This window comes from Trachemys scripta, chromosome 18, assembly GCF_013100865.1.
Source record: "Trachemys scripta elegans isolate TJP31775 chromosome 18, CAS_Tse_1.0, whole genome shotgun sequence".
Classification (NCBI taxonomy): Eukaryota; Metazoa; Chordata; order Testudines; family Emydidae; genus Trachemys; species Trachemys scripta.
Window position 1 is genome coordinate 11,931,821 of NC_048315.1, and position 21,014 is coordinate 11,952,834.

The 21,014-nt window shown below is 40.0% G+C and overlaps 1 protein-coding gene across 5 annotated transcripts in view; it reads right to left on the reverse strand.

The window, feature by feature from the left end:
- Nucleotides 1-5,368: 5,368 nt before the first annotated feature.
- The window catches only part of KIAA0753 (KIAA0753 ortholog), a 31,140-nt gene continuing 15,494 nt past the window's right edge, over nt 5,369-21,014 (reverse strand). For 4 of the 5 annotated variants that reach the window (XM_034752505.1, XM_034752504.1, XM_034752506.1 and 1 more), the window contains 8 exons: nt 17,239-17,328; nt 17,000-17,087; nt 16,488-16,571; nt 15,392-15,562; nt 14,236-14,317; nt 9,784-9,904; nt 9,365-9,592; nt 5,369-6,830 (listed from right to left, as the gene is read on the reverse strand). In XM_034752505.1, coding sequence (XP_034608396.1) covers nt 6,713-6,830; nt 9,365-9,592; nt 9,784-9,904; nt 14,236-14,317; nt 15,392-15,562; nt 16,488-16,571; nt 17,000-17,087; nt 17,239-17,328 — 982 coding nt within the window. In that variant the 3' untranslated portion in view covers nt 5,369-6,712. The remainder of the gene's footprint in view (nt 6,831-9,364; nt 9,593-9,783; nt 9,905-14,235; nt 14,318-15,391; nt 15,563-16,487; nt 16,572-16,999; nt 17,088-17,238; nt 17,329-21,014) is intronic. The other variant, XM_034752507.1, reaches the window with a different exon arrangement.

Sequence of the window (21,014 nt, forward strand, 5' to 3'; positions counted from 1 at the left end):
CTCCCCCCCGGGGAGCCGTGCAGCAGCTCCCCACCCCAGCTCACCTCTGCTCCGCCTCCTCCCTGAGCACGCCGCCCCCGCTCTAATTCTCCTCCCCTCCCAGGCTTGCAGCGCCAAACAGCTGATTGGCGCCGCAAGCCTGGGAGGCGGGAGAAGTGGAGCGGTGACCGCGCGCTCGGGGAAGGGGTGTACGAACGCTGTGTAAAAAAAAAAAATTGGCACCCCCCAAATCTTGGCGCCCCAGGCAACCGCCTAGTTTGCCTAAATGGTAGCACCAGCCCTGGCTGCACCTCAACCTCATAGAGTTAACTGTGTGACTGAATCTCCGGAGGGAGGGAGTCACACAGCCAGCCTGCCGATGGTGTAATATGTTCCTGCTGAACCATTCACATCCCAAACCACTGCCCACATGTCTGGCTGCTCTATGCTGGGTGCAGAACCAGCAGAACACCAGTGGGAGCAGCCGGTGGTAGTCAATGAGGAGACATTCATTGGCTGGAGAGATACAGGGACTCCTCAAACTATAGTTAAGCCTCATGTTGTGAAACCCCCATCAAATGCTCTGCAAGTGTGAAACTGGAGTTAAAGTTTCTAGTGTAGACGCCTTTGCTCTACCTACAGCACAGATTTCTACACAGGAAAGGTCAGGGATTCCGGCTGTAGGTGTTGTAGCTGTGGCCTGGCCTGAAAAGAGGGAGCAATTGGTGCTAATTGCCTAACTAATAGCCGGGCAACAAGCAATTGAGGATAATATTGTTCAGGCAGTAGAAATACAATGGTGGGCTGTATCAGAGGAGGTGAGCTTGCACCACAGGGCCGGCTCTAGGATTTTTGCCGTCCCGTGCAAAAAAACAAACAAACAAAAAAAAAAAAAAAACCTCAGAGAGCGCAACTGCGGAAGGAAAAAAAACCCCCACCCAGAATGCCACCCCTAGAATTGTGCCGCCCCAAGCACTTGCCTCATTTGCTGGTGCCTAGAGCCGGTCCTGTGCACCACCTCGTTCATGCTTTAAGCCTAATATTAATAGTGGTTCAAATGAGTACCCCCCACAGTGCTCTTGAAAATGTGGGTAATAAACTTGAAAAAGAAAGCACAGAAAGACAGAAATATAATGCAAATGAAATGAATGCTAATATAAAAAGCAGGGGAAGGTAGGTGAGGCCTGGGCCTGACATGAGTAATTAACACATGGAAGGTGGCCTCATTTTTTGGAAGAGGGGATTAGGGAAGGAAATAAATCATTAAGTTGAAATGTTTGTGCTAAATAAGGTAAGTGAATAGGTCAGTCGACTAAGACGACAGAATATCTGAGCCAACTAAGATAAGAAGGAAAACACGCAGGGAGCTATTTACGATGAACTAGATAAACAAGGGATACATAAGAAAGGAAAGATGAGGTAAAGAGGAAGTCGAATCATGGACAGTGCGTGGTCAGCATGGGCTGCACAGGGATTGGCTTCTTCAAAGCCAATCCAAAAATGTGTAATGCAATGTATAGTAAATGCAATAAAATGTGTAATGTATATAAAGGGAAAGGGTTTTTGTATAACTTTGGAGTGGTGGTGTGCCGTGCATCCACCCCCCACCCCGCCCCCGTGTTAAAGTCTGATCAACTCAGGGTGGCACTGCTGTATGCTAAAGATACCTGAGTGACTAAGGCCGAAGTCAAACTGCATTCTTGGAAAGCAGAGTGGAAACAGGTCTCGGAGGGAATCCCAGCAGTCAGATGTCAGATATGTCAGATATTTCATATTCTTTGCTTTTGGGGAGTAATATTCTGGCTTTAAAAGCATAAGGGGTTAATCAGACCCCCACCGCCCCAGTTAGTCCCTTGACGGTCTGGACCTGTGTTAGTTGCCCCATTGCATTTTGGCTGAGAGGGAGAAGGGGAGATACAAGTGCAGTTACCCTGAAACTGAGACATACATATGGCAGAACTTGCAATTTCTAATTTAATGTTTTAAATCTTTTAGAGTCAATTCTTGCCCAGGAGTTCCAGATAAATAAGGCAAATAAACATAGGGCAGCCTTCCTGATGTGCCATAGTGCATAAGAGCCCCACTCCTGAATCAGGGTCCTATTGTGCTAGGTGCTGTACAAACAGACAAAAAGACAGCGGCAGCCCCAAAGAGTTTAGAATGTAAGATAACAGATGGATACAAACAAACAGGGGAGCACAGGAAAACAATGAGCTCCTCTGATCTCAGTCCCCCACACTTGCTTCTTTAGCCCCATACTCTCAGAAAAAATCATTACTCTAGAATGTAAGTGGAATCTAGTACTCAAGACTGGTTGCAGGGAGGAAGGCTGGTTTGGGGTGGGGTGGGGGAGGAGGAACATGTACTGTAACTATTCAGTAACTACGTCAAGGAAAGCAGTCAAAAGACACCCCCCCCCTCCCCGGCATGATCCTGGAGTAATATGGAAACAGATCAATGAGCCCAGTCTTGCTCCCATAGCCATCAAGGCAATGCTCCGATTGACTTTAAAGGAAACAGAAGTGGACCCAGCATCTGTGGGAAGCACTGGCAGAACACACCCGGTTGCTACCTCACACCCAGAAACCCACTGATTTAATGTCTACAGTTAAATATTTAGAGTGAATTGTATTTATTTTCACAAGGGGTGGAGGACCCACTTAGAGAACACAAATGAGCAGTAACATCTTCGGGGGCCTCTTTCCAGGTTTCTCAGGAGTGGCCCCTTTGCTCACTTCGAGCCATATGACGGCTAGCAAACACCCCCCTCACCCCTCTGCCGAGGGCTGCCACCTGTCCAGGTTTCCCCAGGGTTGTCCCTTTTTTTGAGATAACTGTCCCAGGCAATCTGTAAGGGGGCTCCGGCCACACTGCCAGCCGTCCAGTTTTATGGGCTCAGGATCATCCTGGATCTCTTGGGTTTGTCTTGTACCTCAGAGATGGCAAACCTACTGCCATACCTCCCCTCTCCCTCTTCGAGTCGCTCCTCTAATGCTCCCATTTCTCTGACAGGCCTGTAAACCTGAGTCCTCCCTCAACCACATAGTAACAAAATAAATATATGTCAAGGGTCAACCCTCTGGTGAGAGCACCCCCTAGCACCCAGGCATGACTAAGCAGCATTTCTACCTCTCCGTTGCTCCTGCTGGACGTCCGGGAGTCCCCTTCCTCTTCTGACAACCCAGCCCTCCAGGCAGGTCATGCACCGTGGTTCCCCCCCTTCAGGGTATCGAACTCCTACATCCAAAACAGATAAATCAACAGTCACAGTCGCACTGACGTGGGGCCCTCGTTCCTGGCATCCCTGCAACATAGACCACTCAGTCAATAGTAGCTCAGATATTTCCCGCTCTGACCTACTCCCTGCCCCAGTCCCTTATTTCAGGCTCCTCACAGCACGTCTCAGCTCTGTGCTGGCTCATTTTCAGGCTCTGTTCCAGGTTTTTGTGTCACCTCAGGTTGTGTAGCCTCCCTCAGGGTTCCTACTAAGCCCAGAGCCTCAGCCACCTACCACCAGGGCCTCTCTGCTTCCGGGCTGGCTGTGGGACTCCCTCGCCATCAGGCCTCACTGCTTCAGGGCTGGCACTCTCACTCCTCAGTAGTCTGAGGCCTGCCCTCACAGACACCCCCTCAGGTGTACCACAGCAATCCCAATTAAGACCTATGCCCCCCCATCCCCCCATTGCCAGGTGTCTCCAGGCTGTTCTAATTAAGACCCTGATTCATTAACCCTTTCCTGAGTCCTGTTCCTTCTAAATAAAGTCCCTGTCAGGGGGAGGCCTGTGCTGTGACTTTTTTTTTTTTTAAATAGAACCCTTCAGACACATCCTTAGCGCCACTGCTCTGGCCTGCATTCGGTCTCTAGCCCTGCCCCTGCAGACTTACGCACATGCTTAACTTTAAAGGTAGGGTGTATAGCCCCCTGGACATCAATAGGGCTACTCATCAGGTATAAAGTTAAGCACATGCATAAGTCTTTGCAGGACTGGGAACTATATGTTGTCCATTTAGGACCCACTTACATCAATGGGATTTCCTCATGCAGAGTGGCTACAGGTTGAGGGGCTTATATTAAGTGTTTCTCAGCAGGGGCCTCTTGAGTCTATACTGTAGTTAGCATGCAAGGCACTTTACTAATAAAAATGACATGGACGGTAACATCCCTCAGTATTGTATTACGAAAGGCAGGAAGGTGCTACCTTTCAAGGCCTTACTCCTGTATGGGTCCAAGGTTGAAGGCAGCACGCTGGTGCCAGCACACTATTCCTCCCAGGATCAGAGCTCACAGAAGCATCATCAGATTAAATATACAGTTAGTGTCACAAAGCCTAGTGGGAATTTATGCAGGGAGAAAATGAAGCTACTTTTGGACAGATTAGTAAGTTAGTAAGGGCCAAATTGTGGCCCAGCCACAAGGGTGGCACAAGATACTCTCTCAAACCCCTGCTGGCAACCCCCCTCATAGATAGCAGTGGGAGAAGAGAAGTAGCCTCGGTGTGCAGGTGGCGGCTCCCCATCCCCAAGATGTTACAACAGATATAGACCTACCACTACTATACTCCTTCCCAGGAACGGGGGGGGAGGAGTAGGGAGACTGGCCTTGGAGGCACAATCTCCTGCCCAAGCCGCTCTAGTGGTAGTGTAACAATGCTCTTCCTATACGTGGTATAAGGCCATAAATGTGATGATTCAGCCCTCTATTAGCATCTCTTTTTCTGACTGTAAAGATTAGGATGGCAGAAATGAAGAGCATTTTCTTAGCAGGGAATGCAAACAGGTCATTCATTATTTATAATCAACATGAGATTTAGATCCAAATTATTCTAAATTAAAGAAAATCCTCAATCAATAGAGTTTATTTGAAAACAATTCAAATATTTGAAAATACTGTTGCACATATACACTGCTGGTTTCGTGAACCCAGAATTTTTTAAAATTAATCTCTCTATACATTTTGAAAAAGGTACCAGTTAGCTGTATTTTGTTTTAAATTACAAAAACACACAGAATCCACCAAATAAAGAGTACACTGATATAAATAAATGTTATCAAAACAAATCACAAAACACAAATTACATACTTTAATAGAAACACTTTGGGGATTGGGTTTTTGTTTATTTTATTTATTTTTTACAAAAATGTGTTTTGACTTGCAAAAAATATAAATCTCGATATATTGGAAAATGATGCTATAATGGGTTAAACATTATTGCACAAAAGGAATTTGTCACAGTAAATAGCATTCACATGTTTTGGCCCATGAGTTTTATCATATACCCTTTTTTCTTGTTGTTTGTCCTCCGGACATATATTACCAAAACTCAACACAGGACATTGATTATTTGAAACTAACAAATGAGCCCAATATAAAAGAGCCAGGAATGTGGGTTATTCTATTTATTTTTATTGCACAATAAAAATATGGGGATAAGCCACACTTCTGTGCAATACCATCTCAACACAAATCAATAAAAGCAAGGACATTTTACAAGTCTCACACTCCATCCCTAACCTGCGACTGAGTCTAAAGTATTCAGGTACATATCATACACACCATACCCCCACAACACTAAGAACAACTATGAGAAGTAAGGAAGACGCTGGAATGCCCTAGATGGTTTGATGTCACAATTTTGGAGCTGAATCCCGCATTCCTTGTTTACGCATAATTCTTATTGACTTTAATGGGCATTTTAAGTGAATAAAGAGTGCAGGATTGGGTCTTTAAATGGAGCTGCTGTTAGATGAATGGTATTGTTTTAGGCTAGTATTAAAAAAGGGGGGGGGGGGGAACGGAAGAAAATCCTGTACCAATAACTTTTTTCTTAAAAAAATAAAAAAGTCTTGTTTGTATGGACTGTTAAATGTTAATGCAGATATGCATAGTGCTTTAAAATATTCAAGAGGGTTGCAATAGTACAGCAGCACAAGCTTTCTTGCAAATAAATTGAGCCATTTCTAGCTATTGTTCAAAATACCCACTTAATGCTGTGACATGAGGATCACCCTTCTGGATTATTGCATCTAGTCCAAAAACCAGCTAACAAGACTGTGAATGTTAATGCAGTTGTCAGACAAAATAAACAGCATCTTTCTTGTGTGATACTGGAAACACTGAAGGCAAATCAAACAGCATTTACTCTTTCGCATCAGCATTTTCAATTTGGGTTTTAGACGCATATGAAATAATACTTTGTATTTCCAGCGCACCTTTCAGAGGAGCTCAAAGTGCATTCTGAACAATTGATTGATTAAGCTCCACAACGCTCCGGTGAGGTAAATAAGGAGCATTACAAAGGAGGAAAGTAAGGCATGGAGTGGTTAAGTGACTTGCCCAAATCACTGAGAGTTCTGGGTTCCGTCCCCAGATCTGTTAACTTCCAGTGCTTTACTCGTACCACTAGATCACACAAGAGTGAACTAATCACAGATGTACAGAAGAATTGATAATGGCTCTGCACACACATGTAAACTTTATTGTTAAATGTTTACTTCTTTTATAGTCAAACATTTTTTCAGCACCTTTATTACACTGAAATCTAAAAAGGAAAGCATCTTTATTATAATTTTTAAAAACCCCAAGATGAATCCCTTCCGAATTTCATCCATACATGGAGCAAGTTCTTCCATGTGCTCAGTAAGAAAAAAGATACTGAAAAAAAACCTAAGCACCCAATATGCTTGGTAGGCTGGGATTTGACATTCCATTAGCTGATGGCAGATTTAAAAGCGTTTACTCTGTGGGCTGCAAGAACTCAGAAGTGAACACAACTTCTGCATAATCCTCACATACATCCTGCAGCTCTGCTGCCACATCACATAAGGCTTCTTCTGTCAGTTCTTCTGCAAGGCTAAAGGAGAGAAAAGAAAGTTTAAAAGCCAAGGATAGAATCTGGGGTTTGTACAAACGAACCCAAATATGCAGCAATCATTTCGTCCATTTATATCAATGCTCGGATCTCAAAAGAGAAATGTTTGTATTTCTTTCCACCTTATTATATATATTTACTATGGGGAAAACTCTTGTACTACAGAACCATCCTGTTTACGCCTAAGTTTTGTGGAGCATCTGAAATTTTTGCATCTATCAGCTTTCTGATAAAAGAGAGGTGAATACATGGTGTGCATGGAGGATTGGGGAATGTGACCAACCTTCCATTAACTGGTGTATTTTTTTCCTTTTTAAAAATGTTAGATGCAAACATTCTGCTTTGTACAGAAAGATTTAACATACTCGGGACCTGATGCATTCAAGTCAATGGAAAGACTCCCACTGATTTTAATGGTCATTGGATCAGCCCCTTCTGAAAGCAAGGATGTTTACAGGGGAGCAGTGGGATCAGAGGTTTTAACTCAGGTCAACAGAAGACTTCATAGTGTTTCAGCATTTGAGAAATTCAGGTCTTTGCTGGCCTGTTTAAAATTTCTCCTTCTCAGAGTCTTACGTTTGCTGCAATAATACTAAGAAAATTAACTTTTCTGTGTCTCTAATACAGAGCAAAGCGGTTTCTTCTAAATGTTTACTGATACATGTAATGGTTGACAAGTTTTATAGGGCCCTCTGATGGTAAAACATTCACCAAACAGTGCTGTGAATTGGATTACATTTTTAGTTTGATTTCAAATCCTATTACAATACATACATAAGCAGAGCTGCAATTCAGCTGCAAGAAGGAAGGACTCATTTTCATTTTGTCCTTTTGCCAGTCATGAAGAGGGGCCAGTGTTTGAGCTACTGAGGCTCACACCAATGCCCATTATGAACACTCTATTGGAGTTGATAAGGATAGTGCTGAAACATGCTCAGGGATGTTTTAGCGGTCCATTCTAACCTGCCTCGGGTTATAGTGACCAGTCCAAGGTCATTCAATTCTTGCTCACATAGGCCCCATTCCAGCAAAGCACAGAAGCATATCTGAACTTTAAGCATGTGAGTGGTCCTATTAAAATCAAAGGCACTGATCCGGCAGACACTGGTATTGAGGCTTAATTTTACTACAGTAAGCCCGTTGATTTCAATGGGACTAGTAGAGGTAATACTATGAAGCATTTGCTTAAGTGTCTGTAGGATCAGGGCCATAGAGACTACACACATGCTTAGAAAGTTAATCCCATGTTTATGTGCTTTGCTGGAGCGGTGCCTTGATCACAACACAGACTTATTGGTAGTTGATTTTTGAATGACGCCATTCACAGACTGAAAATAAATTCTGGGGAGAAATGGCAGAACTTTTTGCTGGACATTCATTGAGGCACGCTTAGGAAATGATAACAGATAACATTGTTTACTTGCTGAATCTGTTACTTGGCAAACCAAAAATGCTTATTCAAACTTCGCTGGTGGGATGGCTATTTTTTATTTATACTGTAACCTTTCAGCCTCCACCTCCCTCCTCATTTAGCAGACATGGAGAGAATGAATAAACATTTTTTCTTTGCTAAGGAATGAGCAGCAAATAGTCAGTTATTTATTACTTTACCTCTTGTTTGCATTGCAGAGGACTAAGTGGTGACCCAGCTATGCCATACACTATTTATATACCTAGCAATGTACTCTACAAAATATTTCCTTTTTCGAATCTCTTCTTCAGTGAAATTTACAATAAGGTAGCTGCCATTTTAAAGTATTTCTCTTGTTATTCCAAAAACAGCACCATCCAGCCCCTCCTTTGTGAAAATTAAAGGTTGCCAATGTGTTCTCTGCTACTTTTAATACCTTGATTGACTTTTTATTAATAAATGTATAAAAAGCTTGTTCCTTCCTTCCACCCATCATTGGCCTGGCTGTTCTTTTACAACTAGCAAGGCAATGTTTGCTTTTTAATTAAATGGCAAAAGACAATCATGTTGTTAAATAGTCTCAGTTGAATGGATCAAGGCTCTCCAGAGCAGGTTCTCCACACTTACCACTGGGACTTGCATAAAGACAGAAGTGGATAAGGAAAGCAGAAGGTGTAAATTTCCACATACAGTTTTCTACAGCAATAAGAGCAGATTTTCACAAAATGATGTGAAGTGGAAACAGAATTACACACCCCTCTGGCTTAGATTCCTTTAGATAGTCTAAACCAATCTATATTTCACACAGATGACAGAGCTGGCTCTGTGGTACTGCTGTATGCTATAGAAAGACATGAAAAATAATTGCTCTTCTAAGATATTCTGCTATCACTCCCTTTAATTTTCTATGAACACTTTAAAGGTCCACAAGCATCAAGGATCATTAAGAAACAACGCAATAGTTACTGTCTTAAGTGTTCTGGCTTTCAATTCAGAATTTAAACTGCCCATTTTTCCCCTGTGTGTTTCTAAGTACGGACAGAAAGACAGGTCTGGAACTGACACATTTACCTCACAAAATCAAAAACATCAATAGTTCATGTACCTCTCAGCAATGCGCCATGGATTGAAGTGCCCTACTGCCTCATGAGAAATAAGTTTCAGGTGCTGCTCATATCTATTGTTATAATCAAGAATGTTCTGGAGCATACGCTTTGGAACAGAGAGAAAAATGCAGCGCTCCTTCTGCTGAGATATATTGCGAGTCAAGGGCTGCCAAATGTCATTTCCAGTCTCCAATTTCTCTTCCACCTCCCCATCTTCTTCAATAGCACTGGAAACACAAAAAACAGTCAATAAACCAGAACTTCTTGGTTTTAATGTCCTTTTCCACATGACCTAAAGCCACAAAGCCTCTTTAAATAACACTCCCTGGGGCATTTACTCTTAATGGAAAACATATATATATATCTCCACAGTAAAAGCACATGAGCATTTTAGTTTATGACCAAATTCTCTACTCACTTTCCATCAAAAGGTCTTTCAAATACAATATCCACTTGTGACTCTTTGTGTCCTATCAATTTGGTTATTTGGATTGGATGAGGAGACACAAGCCTTTTCTCTATTGATGCATTTTCTCTTTCTAGAAGGAAGAGAACAACATTAAAAAAATGTTTCTTTGGGAGAGAAAAATCTAACAATGTAGAGAAGTCCCCACCGTAAGCATAGCTCCCTTCCAAAGTTAAGTCCTTTGGAGAAATGAAGAAAAATGTTACCAATGATGAGCCTCTAAGCTACAAATTTAAGGGGGTACTTTCAAAAGAACCAAATGTTTCAAACGCGAGCACTGTAGAATATGTCACTTTTAGTACAACTCATTGAGTATTTCTAAAGTGGTGATAGGAAACATTACATTACTTGGCAACCAATCTATTGAGATTGGCAGTAAATGGAGAGGAGAAATGAAACTAAAACAATTGGGCCCACATCCTCACCTGGTGTAAAATGGCATAGCTCCTAAGAAGACACTATGGGCCCAAGCTTCCTCCCAGAAAATTCAAGGGCAAATCTCCCACTGGTGCAGGATCAACCCCTATATGGTCAGGTGCTTAGCTGGTGTAAATTGGTATAACTCAACAGACTTACACCAGCTGAAGACCTGACCCTATATTGAAACAGAAGTGGAGAGAGAAATCACGAGCCAAATTCCTCCCTATTGCCCCACTTGCCTCAGCCAAGTAGCTACAGCCAGGATCAACATGTGTAGGAAATAGTAGGAGTGTTTGTCTGGAAAGCTAACTTTCCTTAGCAAACAGCTTCCTGCTAACATCCCTCAGGTTCTCTCTTCACCCAGTTAAAAAGCTCTTCTGATATGAAGAGCTACAGTAGAACCTCAGAGTTACGAACTGAGCAGTCAACCACACACCTCATTTGGAACTGGAAGTACGCAATCAGGCAGCAGAGACAAAAGAGCAAATACAGCACAGTAGTGTGTTAAATGTAAACTACTAAAAAAAAATAAAGGGAAAGCAGCATTTTTCTTCTGCATAGTAAAGTTTCAAAGCTGTATTAAGTCAATGATCATTTGTAAACTTTTGAAAGAACAACCATAATGTTTTGTTCAGAGTTACGAACAACCTCCATTCCCGAGGTGTTGGCAACTCTGAAGTTCTACTGTACAGTATCAGTCTGGGCAATTATATATATATATATATTTACTCTATTACTGAGAAGTAAGGAGGAAAATATTTGTGAATGTTCAATTAAAATCTTTGAGGTGATTTTTTTTTTTTAAAGAAAGATTAAGAACTCATGATAGAAGCACATTGGACAGTATACTCTGATGTAAAGAAAATGTAGCAATTCAGGGTTAAACCATAGATCAGGGGTTGGCAACCTTTCAGAAGTGGTGTGCTGAGGCTTCATTTATTCACTCTGATTTAAGGTTTCACGTGCCAGTCATACATTTTAACATTTTTAGAAGGTCTCTTTCTATAAGTCTATAATATATAACTAAACTATTGTTGTATGTAAAGTAAATTAGGTTTTTAAAATGTTTAAGAAGCTTCATTTAAAATTAAATTAAAATGCAGAGCCCCCCGGACCAGTGGCCAAGACCCGGGCAGCATGAGTGCCACTGAAAATCAGCTCGCGTGCTGCCTTTGGCATGTGTGCCATAGGTTGCCTACCCCTGCCATAGATCCATCTATGGACAAGAACTGAGAATTCGACTTTTTCCTAAACAAATCTAACTCCATTGTTTTTATAACTTTTCCATCATTGGATTTATGTGAAAGAATGAGTGGGGCAAAAAACCTGTACACTTAATGACTAATTTAACAGTGTTCTTTGCATTGACAGAAAACCTACACTGACAGCCAATGCATCGTCTTGTTCACTGCTGCATGGACATGATATATACCTGACAGATCTATGGAATCGGAGCCATTTAAATTGCTTGATTTATTTATTTATTTATTTTAAAAAAGGAGGGAGGAGAAGAGCCAATCTGACAATAAATATTCATTTGTTCCTTCCTGGGGAAGGATCGTTAGATAAATCAAGTGAGAGCGTTTTGCCGTGTTTTACAGATATAGTCTCAGACTGTGAACTCTGAACTTTTCTACTACTAGAAATAACATTTTTATATGCTGGAGTGGAGTGAGAAGGATTATTGCTAGGGTATATAGAGGGAATTGGATTCCCTTGCAACAGCATAAATTAATCCATGGTCAAACGAACCCATACAAAATACTCTCTCTCTCCAGTTTTGGCTTTGTTTTCTAAAGTGCAGGGGGATTTACAGGCTTTGAAATTGATTTCTCAATCACAATGGCAACAGATGCGTCTTCAAGAGGTGTCAAAAGAGGTTTAATGAAGTGGCTCTAGTAATTGCTCAGTCTGAGGATGAAGAGGTGTTACACATGGATCTAACAACAGAACTGTTATTCTACAAATCACACTAAACAACTGTAGTTTGTGTGTATCCCTCTCGGAAGTGGACTCCTTTCCCTATCAGAATCCCTAATCCAAATTAGAGCCAGGAGGTGTATTTGTTCACAAAGTAGGTGGCTTCAGAGAAGTTCAAGATAAAGTTCATCCACTCAAAGAGCACGTTGCATAATATATGGCATGGGTCAGGATCTCATTCTTCTCCCCAATGTTTGAAACTACAGAAAGACTAAAGTCAAGTGTTGGCGCATTCAGAAGTTAAGCATGCTTTGAGAAGGCAAACTAGATCTTTTTGGAGTATGACTAAGAATGTCTGAGCTAAAATGTGAACTTGAACATTTGACAGATTGCCTTCTTGGAGGATCACAGAAAACAGAGTGCTGAGAACTCATTCTCCATCACTTGAAGTCTTTAAATCAAGACTGGATCTCTTTCGACCTGTCTGAGCTATAGCGCTTCAGCAGTCATGGCTTGGTGGAGAAATTATTGGGTGAGGTTCTTTGGCCTGTGTTTGGCATGAGGTGAGACTAGAGGGTCATAATGGTCCCTTCTGACCTTGAAATGTGTGAATCATTGAGAATTCTGAAACAGATTAGCAAAGAGGAAAGAAGAGAGAAAAAGTGATTTATCCAGGTCTGTGTTTTTTAATTCTTTTTAAAAAACCTTGTGTTTACACTTGCATCTATATGTTATTTTCATTTTTTCCCTTGTCCTTTCTGGCAATGGTGTATGAAAAAGGAGGCCAAAAGAATAAAAGAAAATCCACCAATTAAGCTTCAGAAAAGGGAGGCAGACTCAGTTACAAATGGATCAATAGAAAAGAAGTGAAAATAATTAGAAATAAGCAAGCAGAAGTCAAAAAAGACAAATAGGGAAATAAAGTTGAAGGTGGTCAGTAAATCCACTATATCCTATATTTTTGGAGAGATCCAATGGAAACTCTGCAAGATTCACATTTACAAAGAAGGGATGAGGTCACAGAATATACAAAAATGTTGAGAACCAACGTTTACCTCTCTGGTTTGGGACTACATACAAGACGTTTTATATTTCTATATTTCTATATATATATATATATATATAGTAAATTAGAAGGGGGTTAAAACCAGGGTTTAGAATGGAAAGAGTACCTCAATTATGAAGTCATTATCACGACTCCATAGTGGAGCAGTGCTAACCAGACTTATTTTGATCCCCACACTGCCGCCTCCTCCTCCTCCCTGCCCACCCAGCGTAACTGATATGTGTTATAACAACAGGGTAAATTCTTATCTTCCATGCCATGTTAGCACAATGTTACACAGTGTGGGAGGGGTTGGGAAAGAGTGCCTGGAGAAACCATCGTATAATAGGGATCTCCACACCTTTTACACACTGGAGAGATGGGCTCTGTTCTTGTTCAAATTAGGCTGGAATGGAGAGAGTGTTAGGGCCAGGACCTGAGGCAAAACACATGCTATTGTAGCTCATAGGTGGTGGTTACTATTGCTGAGTTGGGGGCGGACTGGAGGAACCTATTTCCTAAGATGTTGTGCGTGGCAGATTGCAAGTTTCACCCACACTGAGAAGAAGAAAAAAAATCAATTATATTTTTGTCAAAGAATAACTGGAAGAAAGAAGAAACCAAACTTCACTTAAATCAACATCAAACATCCCCTGTTAAGACTCAGGCCCTAGTCCTGCAACTGGATCGCACTGGCAGACTCTTGCATCGAAACACTGCTTCAGTGACTTCAATCAGATCCATTCAAACAAAGCCAATTGTAAGATTGGTACTTTAGCTTGCAAGCTTCTCAGTTAGCCTCTCCTGCTTTCAGATATTAATTTTTAAAGCAACAGTTTGTAAACATTCCTTTTGATATAGTGTTTGTAACATACTTAAGTCCAAATGGGTGCTATTTGATTAATATGATCAAATCCAATCTACTAATTTTGGTTAGGAGATGTTAACATTTAAGATAGAGACTGCAGCAAAAATAAGTTGTATTAAAAAAAAAAAAAAAAAAAAGCCCAAACACTTACCCCTTTTCTCTTCCTGTGCCCAGAACTCCGAATCAGCATAGACAATCTGATTAAATCTCCTGCGAACCACATCTTGGTATCTCTTTTTTTAAAATGTACAAAATTAATCAACCAACAGATATTTACAGTTCAACTGTACTAGGTGATAACTTGATGGAAAGGCAAACAATGACCCATTTTGATCATGTTATAAATCTCCCCCCACCCCACCCCACACCCTTCTTAAATATAATAGAGACAGAAAAAATAATCTTCGTGGAAATATCTTGATTGAAGTACAGCACTGCAAGTCGATTGATTGCAGATTGTAGGATTTGAGCCATAGGATGTACAAACATTTAATACCATGAATAGTCCCACTGAAATCAATGGGGCTACTCACAGCAATAAATTTTACCAAGTGCATAAGTATTTGCAGGATCAGGGCCTATGGCCAGTCTGTAAGTCCCCTTACCTTTACTTGCAATGTAGCTGTACTTTTAATGTAGCTATTTTTACAGATATTCATCTTCAATTGCTTTGAGTAGCTTCTGGTTCCAGTCTCATTTCTACTTTCTTGCTATGTGAAATTGACCATAACTTGGAGATACAGCAGTTTAGCTTACACACTATGGAACATCTTGTAAACCCCTTACTCTCATTGGTGAGCAGTTACTCAGAAGAGCAGTTCCATTGACTTCAATAACTCATCTCATTCTAAAGGAGACACCTCAGGGAGCAGCACTAGCACCATTCTTGGACTTTCTCTCGCTTATGTAGTTAAGATAGCCCCTATATCTGTAGTATCTGAGACCTCACAATTACGGTCATTGTGCAGATGAGGAACTGAGACACAGAAACACACGAAGTGTGATGGAGCAGGAAACCCATGTCTTCCAACTCCAAAGTTAGCCCCTTAATCACTGGACTATCCTTACTCTTATTCCTTGATCACTGGTCCAGTATGGACTCAGAGGGAAAGCGTCACATATAGAATCAACAGTTCTACTTTCTGTTACATGTAGACACTCCTTCAAGACCTTTCGTCCAAGTTCTGACCCAGTAAGACCTTGCTTAAAAAAAAAAAAAAAAGAATGTACCGGCTCAGGTTGTAAGGTATGGACAGATGCACAAGGTGACAATGTTGCAAACAACTAGCACTTAGACATTTGCTTACTTCGATTTCTTCCATTCTTTGCAGCATTGTTTCCAGACTAGGACTGTCATGCATGGCTACAGCCTCAGCTTGCATCTTCTTGTGTTGCTCAATATTCCAGAGTTCCTGAGCTGTATCTTCCAAAAGATCATCCAATAACTTCTCACTCAGCATATCTGCATTGGATGCAGCCTATAGATACAAAAACCCCAAAACAAACATTTATTTTTATTTATATACACATACACAGAGGAAGCCAGTTCAAATGTATGTCTATAATTCAAATTTCTAAAAGCAGTTATTAGCTTTGATAAATGGGCTGTCATTTCTTTCAACTGCTTCCTTTAATGCAAATCTAATTACATTCTTAATACTTTTCTTTCACACAGACAGTAAGCCGAGCTAGTAAAATTAATTCAGCATGTACAGGACACTATAAAAATGTATCACGCAAGCCAATGCAAATTGAGGAAGGTCAGCATGCTGAAGGATCAGGCCCTCAAATTTAAGACAGTTGATCCACTCACTCCCCAAATTCAGAGATCCTGTAGGAATCCACAGAACTAGAACTAACACACAATCATGCAAACACTTACAGACATGCTTAGCTTTACTCGTGTGTGTTTGTAGGATCAGAGCCAAAGTAAATCTCAATTATATCTTCTTAGCGTGACCATTTAGTTGGATAACTTTGCTCTAACAGGGCTATTTTCCTAGCTATACCGTTCTATATCTCAATTACTTTTTCTAATGTTTCCTTAGAGCGTGAAATATTTTGGATCAGATACTATACATAGAAAGGATGTCGATAATAGTCTTATATACTAATTTTCTGAAAATGATTTTGCTTTTTTAAAAAACACTTAATATCCATTTTCTCCATGTTTAATGAATTCACACTTTCTATATTTAAAACATGATAGCTCGTCAACGGAAAAAAAACGTTTGTATAATCAACACCCTAATTAAAAGAGGTCATTCTATTTAGTTTCCATTGGCATAAGCTACAGTTTAGGAAATCAAATCTAATGTCCTATCCTTTTCATGTCATGTACAAGAGAAAACATCATCATGCATTTTGAATAGCTTTACTCCATTATATCCAAACAGAACATACTTTTTCAGCAGCCTGGGATGACAGTTTGTTTATAAACGAAGAATCCTTCAAATGAGTGTTTGTTTCCAAAGAAAGATTGACTTTCTAATGAAACAGAAATACGTTAATGTTTATAAAATTCTTTTTATATCGTATTAGCACAAATTAATTATGTTATTAAGGAAAGCTATAACATGAATTCCTAATATACTCTGATCAATACCAGTAATATTTAACATGGAATGCTCATAGTTATTCAAAACCATGTTCCCGTTTATCTGCTTGGCCACAAGATAACAGAAAAAACATTAATTTACTGCAGATATGGCAAATATATTCCAATAGTCAAGGACCACACTGAGAAGAAAAATATTCTGCAAATGAATGTCTAAAACTGTTTGGACTGGGTGAAAAATTTTGCACGTTTTTCGCTAATCAAATTAAGGCGACCTGCCATTTGCTTTCCCCATAACAAATGTTTTCTAAATCTAAGAGACTCTTCAAAATGTCAGCATAAGCTTTGATTGCACTACCTGTGCTTTATCCAAGAGAGGTTCCAAACGCTCCCGAACTGCTTTCTCCACCTTGTCTGCCAGCTGTGTAGGAGAAGCACCTTCTAACCTATTTAAACAAACAAACAAAAGTGATGATGCATTTTAGTGAAAATCTGATGTGACAAAAGAACATAAACCCACTTTAAGAAAACAGGGCCACATGAGAGATCTGCTACCAAATTTGCTTCTTGCATGACACCTTTAAACTGGATAATTACCTCAATTTTTGTATTTTCTCCATTTCTTCTCTGCTAAATTCCGTTAGTTCCTTCGTTCTTCTTGAAGTTTCTGCATCAAGCCAAGCTAGTCTTCAGAAATAAAACAGCAAGACAGAAGTTAAGAAAATAAAATGCATGTTTGCATAGACTATCTAATGAAATGATGTAAATTCAAGGTAAATGAAAACCTCCACAAAGAATCAACAATGAGAAGTTAAATATGTTAAGTTTAAGGCAAGGAAAATCTTTGTTCTGTCTCCCAGAACATCTTTAAGTGAAACTTTGTTTCAGAGGCAGAGTTGTTTAGTGGACACAGCACAGATGTGGAAGTTGAGAAACCTGGATTCTAAACCCTGCTCTAACATTGACAGCGTATGACCTCTGTTGTGGCTTTGGTCCACCCTAAAAGATGGATAACAACATTTACGTACCTCACAGCACTGTTAAGAGCCTTAATCAATTAATATTTGTGGAACAATAAGTTCCAGAGATGGCATGAAAGTGATAGGTATTATTATTACTTTCAAATACATAATGACGGGCCTTCTTTTGTCCCTGTAATTCCTCAGCTTTCCTAACGCACTCTTTTCATTAAATATTATAGTAGACATGGTACAGAAGATTCTGACACATCTTGCACCAACTAGGTATGTTAAGAACAGATTAGAAATTTTAATCCTTAGGCCAAGATTTTCAAAAGGGACAAGTGATTTTGGGGGCCTCAACTGTTGAGAGCCAAAGTTGAGTCCCCTTAAAAGCAGACAATGTCAGAAACTGCTGAATACCTGCCCCCTGAAAATCCTTTAAGGTGTCTCATATTGGGCAACCAAAAAAATCATTAGGCATATTTGAAAATCTTGATCTTAATTTCCTTATTGTGGTGGGCTAAATTCACATATTCAAGATTACTTTAACCTAGTTGGTATGTTAATTGCAAAACCCAGTTTGGATTTCTTCCATGCTTATTTAAAATTTAAAGGATGTTTAATGGTGTTTGCACCATGGTACTAAGCAAGCTGCGATCTCTGTATGCCAAACCCCAAACCTTGTTTAACACTGTTTAATGTTGGACTGTGACTGGGTTTTATTTAAAAAAACCCACTTTGGGCCCATATATTCCATCTAATACAACATTTTTGGCACTGCAATGTGGAGCCTAAAGGGTTAATACATGCTCTGAAACTTGCATCTTGGCAAACACACGATTTCAAAGTTAGTTTAAAATAAACGTTTTTTTTTTTAATTCTTAAATGTGTTGAGCTTGTTTGAGGTAAGCATGAAAAGCAAACTATTAATATTTTAGCTTCAAAACAATTAATCTCTGTATTTTTAAGTCATTAATTGTTTAATCATCTTTTTAACAAATGCTTTTGGTTTCTTTTTATTCTTTTATTTTGAGGTTTGCAGTTTGTGTGATTGGTAATCATTTTGCTGATTTAATGAAAAGGTATTTAAGAAAAAGCAAAAAAAAGAGGTAAAATTAAGTGTTTTAAATTGTTGAAGGTTAAGACATTTACCGAAATAACATCTTGGATAACCCTCTTGTTCACAAAATGCTAGCTTAATTCAGGGCTGCTACTGCATTGACTATGAATTTAATTTCAAACCAACAGAACAAAGGGCTGCTGCAACACCAAACTTTGTGATTTTTGTTGTTGTTTTATGTTTTTGCAGTGTTTTTCCCCGTTGTTTTGTTTATGAAGTGTTTTTCCTTTGTTGTTTTTGCAGTTTTCTGGTGGTTTTGTTTTTGATGTCAATGATTTTTGTTGTTGTTCTCTGCATTTAAGACAGCACTGTGCTAGTGTTGCAGGTTAGACTCCCAGATGGGTTAAGTTGCCATAATGCCAATGTTGTCCTCACAAATATCAAGAGTAAAACAGGTGGGCAACTTCTGTCAGACTAAAAATGCCTGTGAATTTAACGCCTTTGCGTGTTGCAAACGTCTCAGGAACGCAAAAGTGGCTCCAAAACAACATAACTTTGTTGCTTCTTTTTAAAGGAGGCAACACACCTGGGTAAGAATGCCATCAGGGCTGAAGTTCCCCCCCCCCGAGTAAGTAAGCTTAACCACTAGTGCATAAAATTTTCATGGTTTGTGTAAATGAACAGCTTTAATTGTGTAAGTGGCAAAAGAGGGGGTGAGTTTTGCCATGCTTACCCATTCTGGGCCCACAGCCAAAGAAGAGATAAGAAATGGGTTGTTTCTAAACATCTTAGAAACAACTTAAAACTGCTGCATTTGAAGTTTTCTTTTAGCTACAAATGAAAAGAGTTGTAAATTCTTAAGCTATGTCAATATCTGAAAGGTTTAACTGTAACTTTTGCAATATCTGATCAAGTAAGATTTGCAAGTCTCAATTTTGTGATAAGGAATTTTCAAACCTTAAATTATAACCAAGCACCTTTTTCTTTTCTTTTTTTCTATATCCTTAAACTTTGTAACTGATTTTATGAACAAGCATCCGATCCTAGATCGAATTGTTTCATAAAGAGCGTTATGTTCTGATAATTAGGCCTACAAATTTACTCTAATTGTGAGCTCAACTGTAAAAAGTATGTGAAAGTTCATAAGATGTCACAATAATCTATAACAAATGTTGATGGGAAAAGGTACAAAAGAGGCAGAAAAACTGAATCAGTCCAAACAAGAAGGTGTACTGAGGTAACTCAAGGACTGTGTTAAGATCATGCTTGGTAAACAAGAAAATCTGGATCCGGAAATTAATCAATCAATATTGGTGTGTCAAATATTAGGCCTAATTGGCCAATGAAATAATGAGTGGACAAGCTATTCAATGCATCACTCCCTTTTTGGGGAAAAGATGGAAGAACAGATTGAGGCTGCTGGAGCAAGCTTCACCATTATGACTGCCACCCCACCTTCTCCTGGATCACCAGACCCTCTTTGTCCTAATCCCAAGTGATGTCCTGATCAGACAGGACCAGAGAGGGACCCAGATGACATCACCACCTCTGCTAGCTCCAGCAGAATCCCAAACACCAATGGTGTTTGATCAGACTTTAACAGCAGCAATGACGACAGCTCCAGCCCATCTCAATTAGCATCTTCGGTTTTCCCCAAAAGTATAATTATTACCATCTTTGACATCATCAAAGAGACTGTCAAACAAGAGGGCTCTTTTTCTTTTAAAATCTCTCCAGTTAAGGAAAGGGAACAAGAGATGTTGCTAAAGTGAAAACCTTACTTACTATTTTACATTTCATATGCTTTAACTATTTTTCCTTCTTTTCTTTATACTTAATAAAAGTTTAAAAGGATGATTAATGGTGTTTATGCCATGATACTAAGCAGGCTGAGGTCTCTGTTCGCCAAACTCTGGACCTTATTTAACACTGTTTAATGTTGAACAATTACTGAGTTATGTTGACATTTTTGGCCCATATATTCCATCTCTGTATCCCTGTACTCAGGGGAAGTGAGCCTTGTGCCAATCGTTGAGCAGTCCTCAGAGTGGGGCCACTACTGGAGGTGCTGTGTAGGAATTACCAGGTTCCCTCCATCCTGTGGGAGAAGAGGAGGAGAAAAATGAAGAATCTCCTGACAGCTGGGAGGGGCTCAAAGGAGAGCGAATGAGAGTGTAAGGCCCTTTACCGCCAATCAGGCAGGTAGGGAGTGAGCTGCAAGCCTAACTTGATTCCTTCCTGGAATGGCGGGAGAAAGAGAGTGGAGAGACTCCTCCTATTCCCTCACAAGATGATGACTCCGTGGTTCCCATAGGACGGTTTAAAAAAGTGGTGTGGTTTAGCCCTTTGTA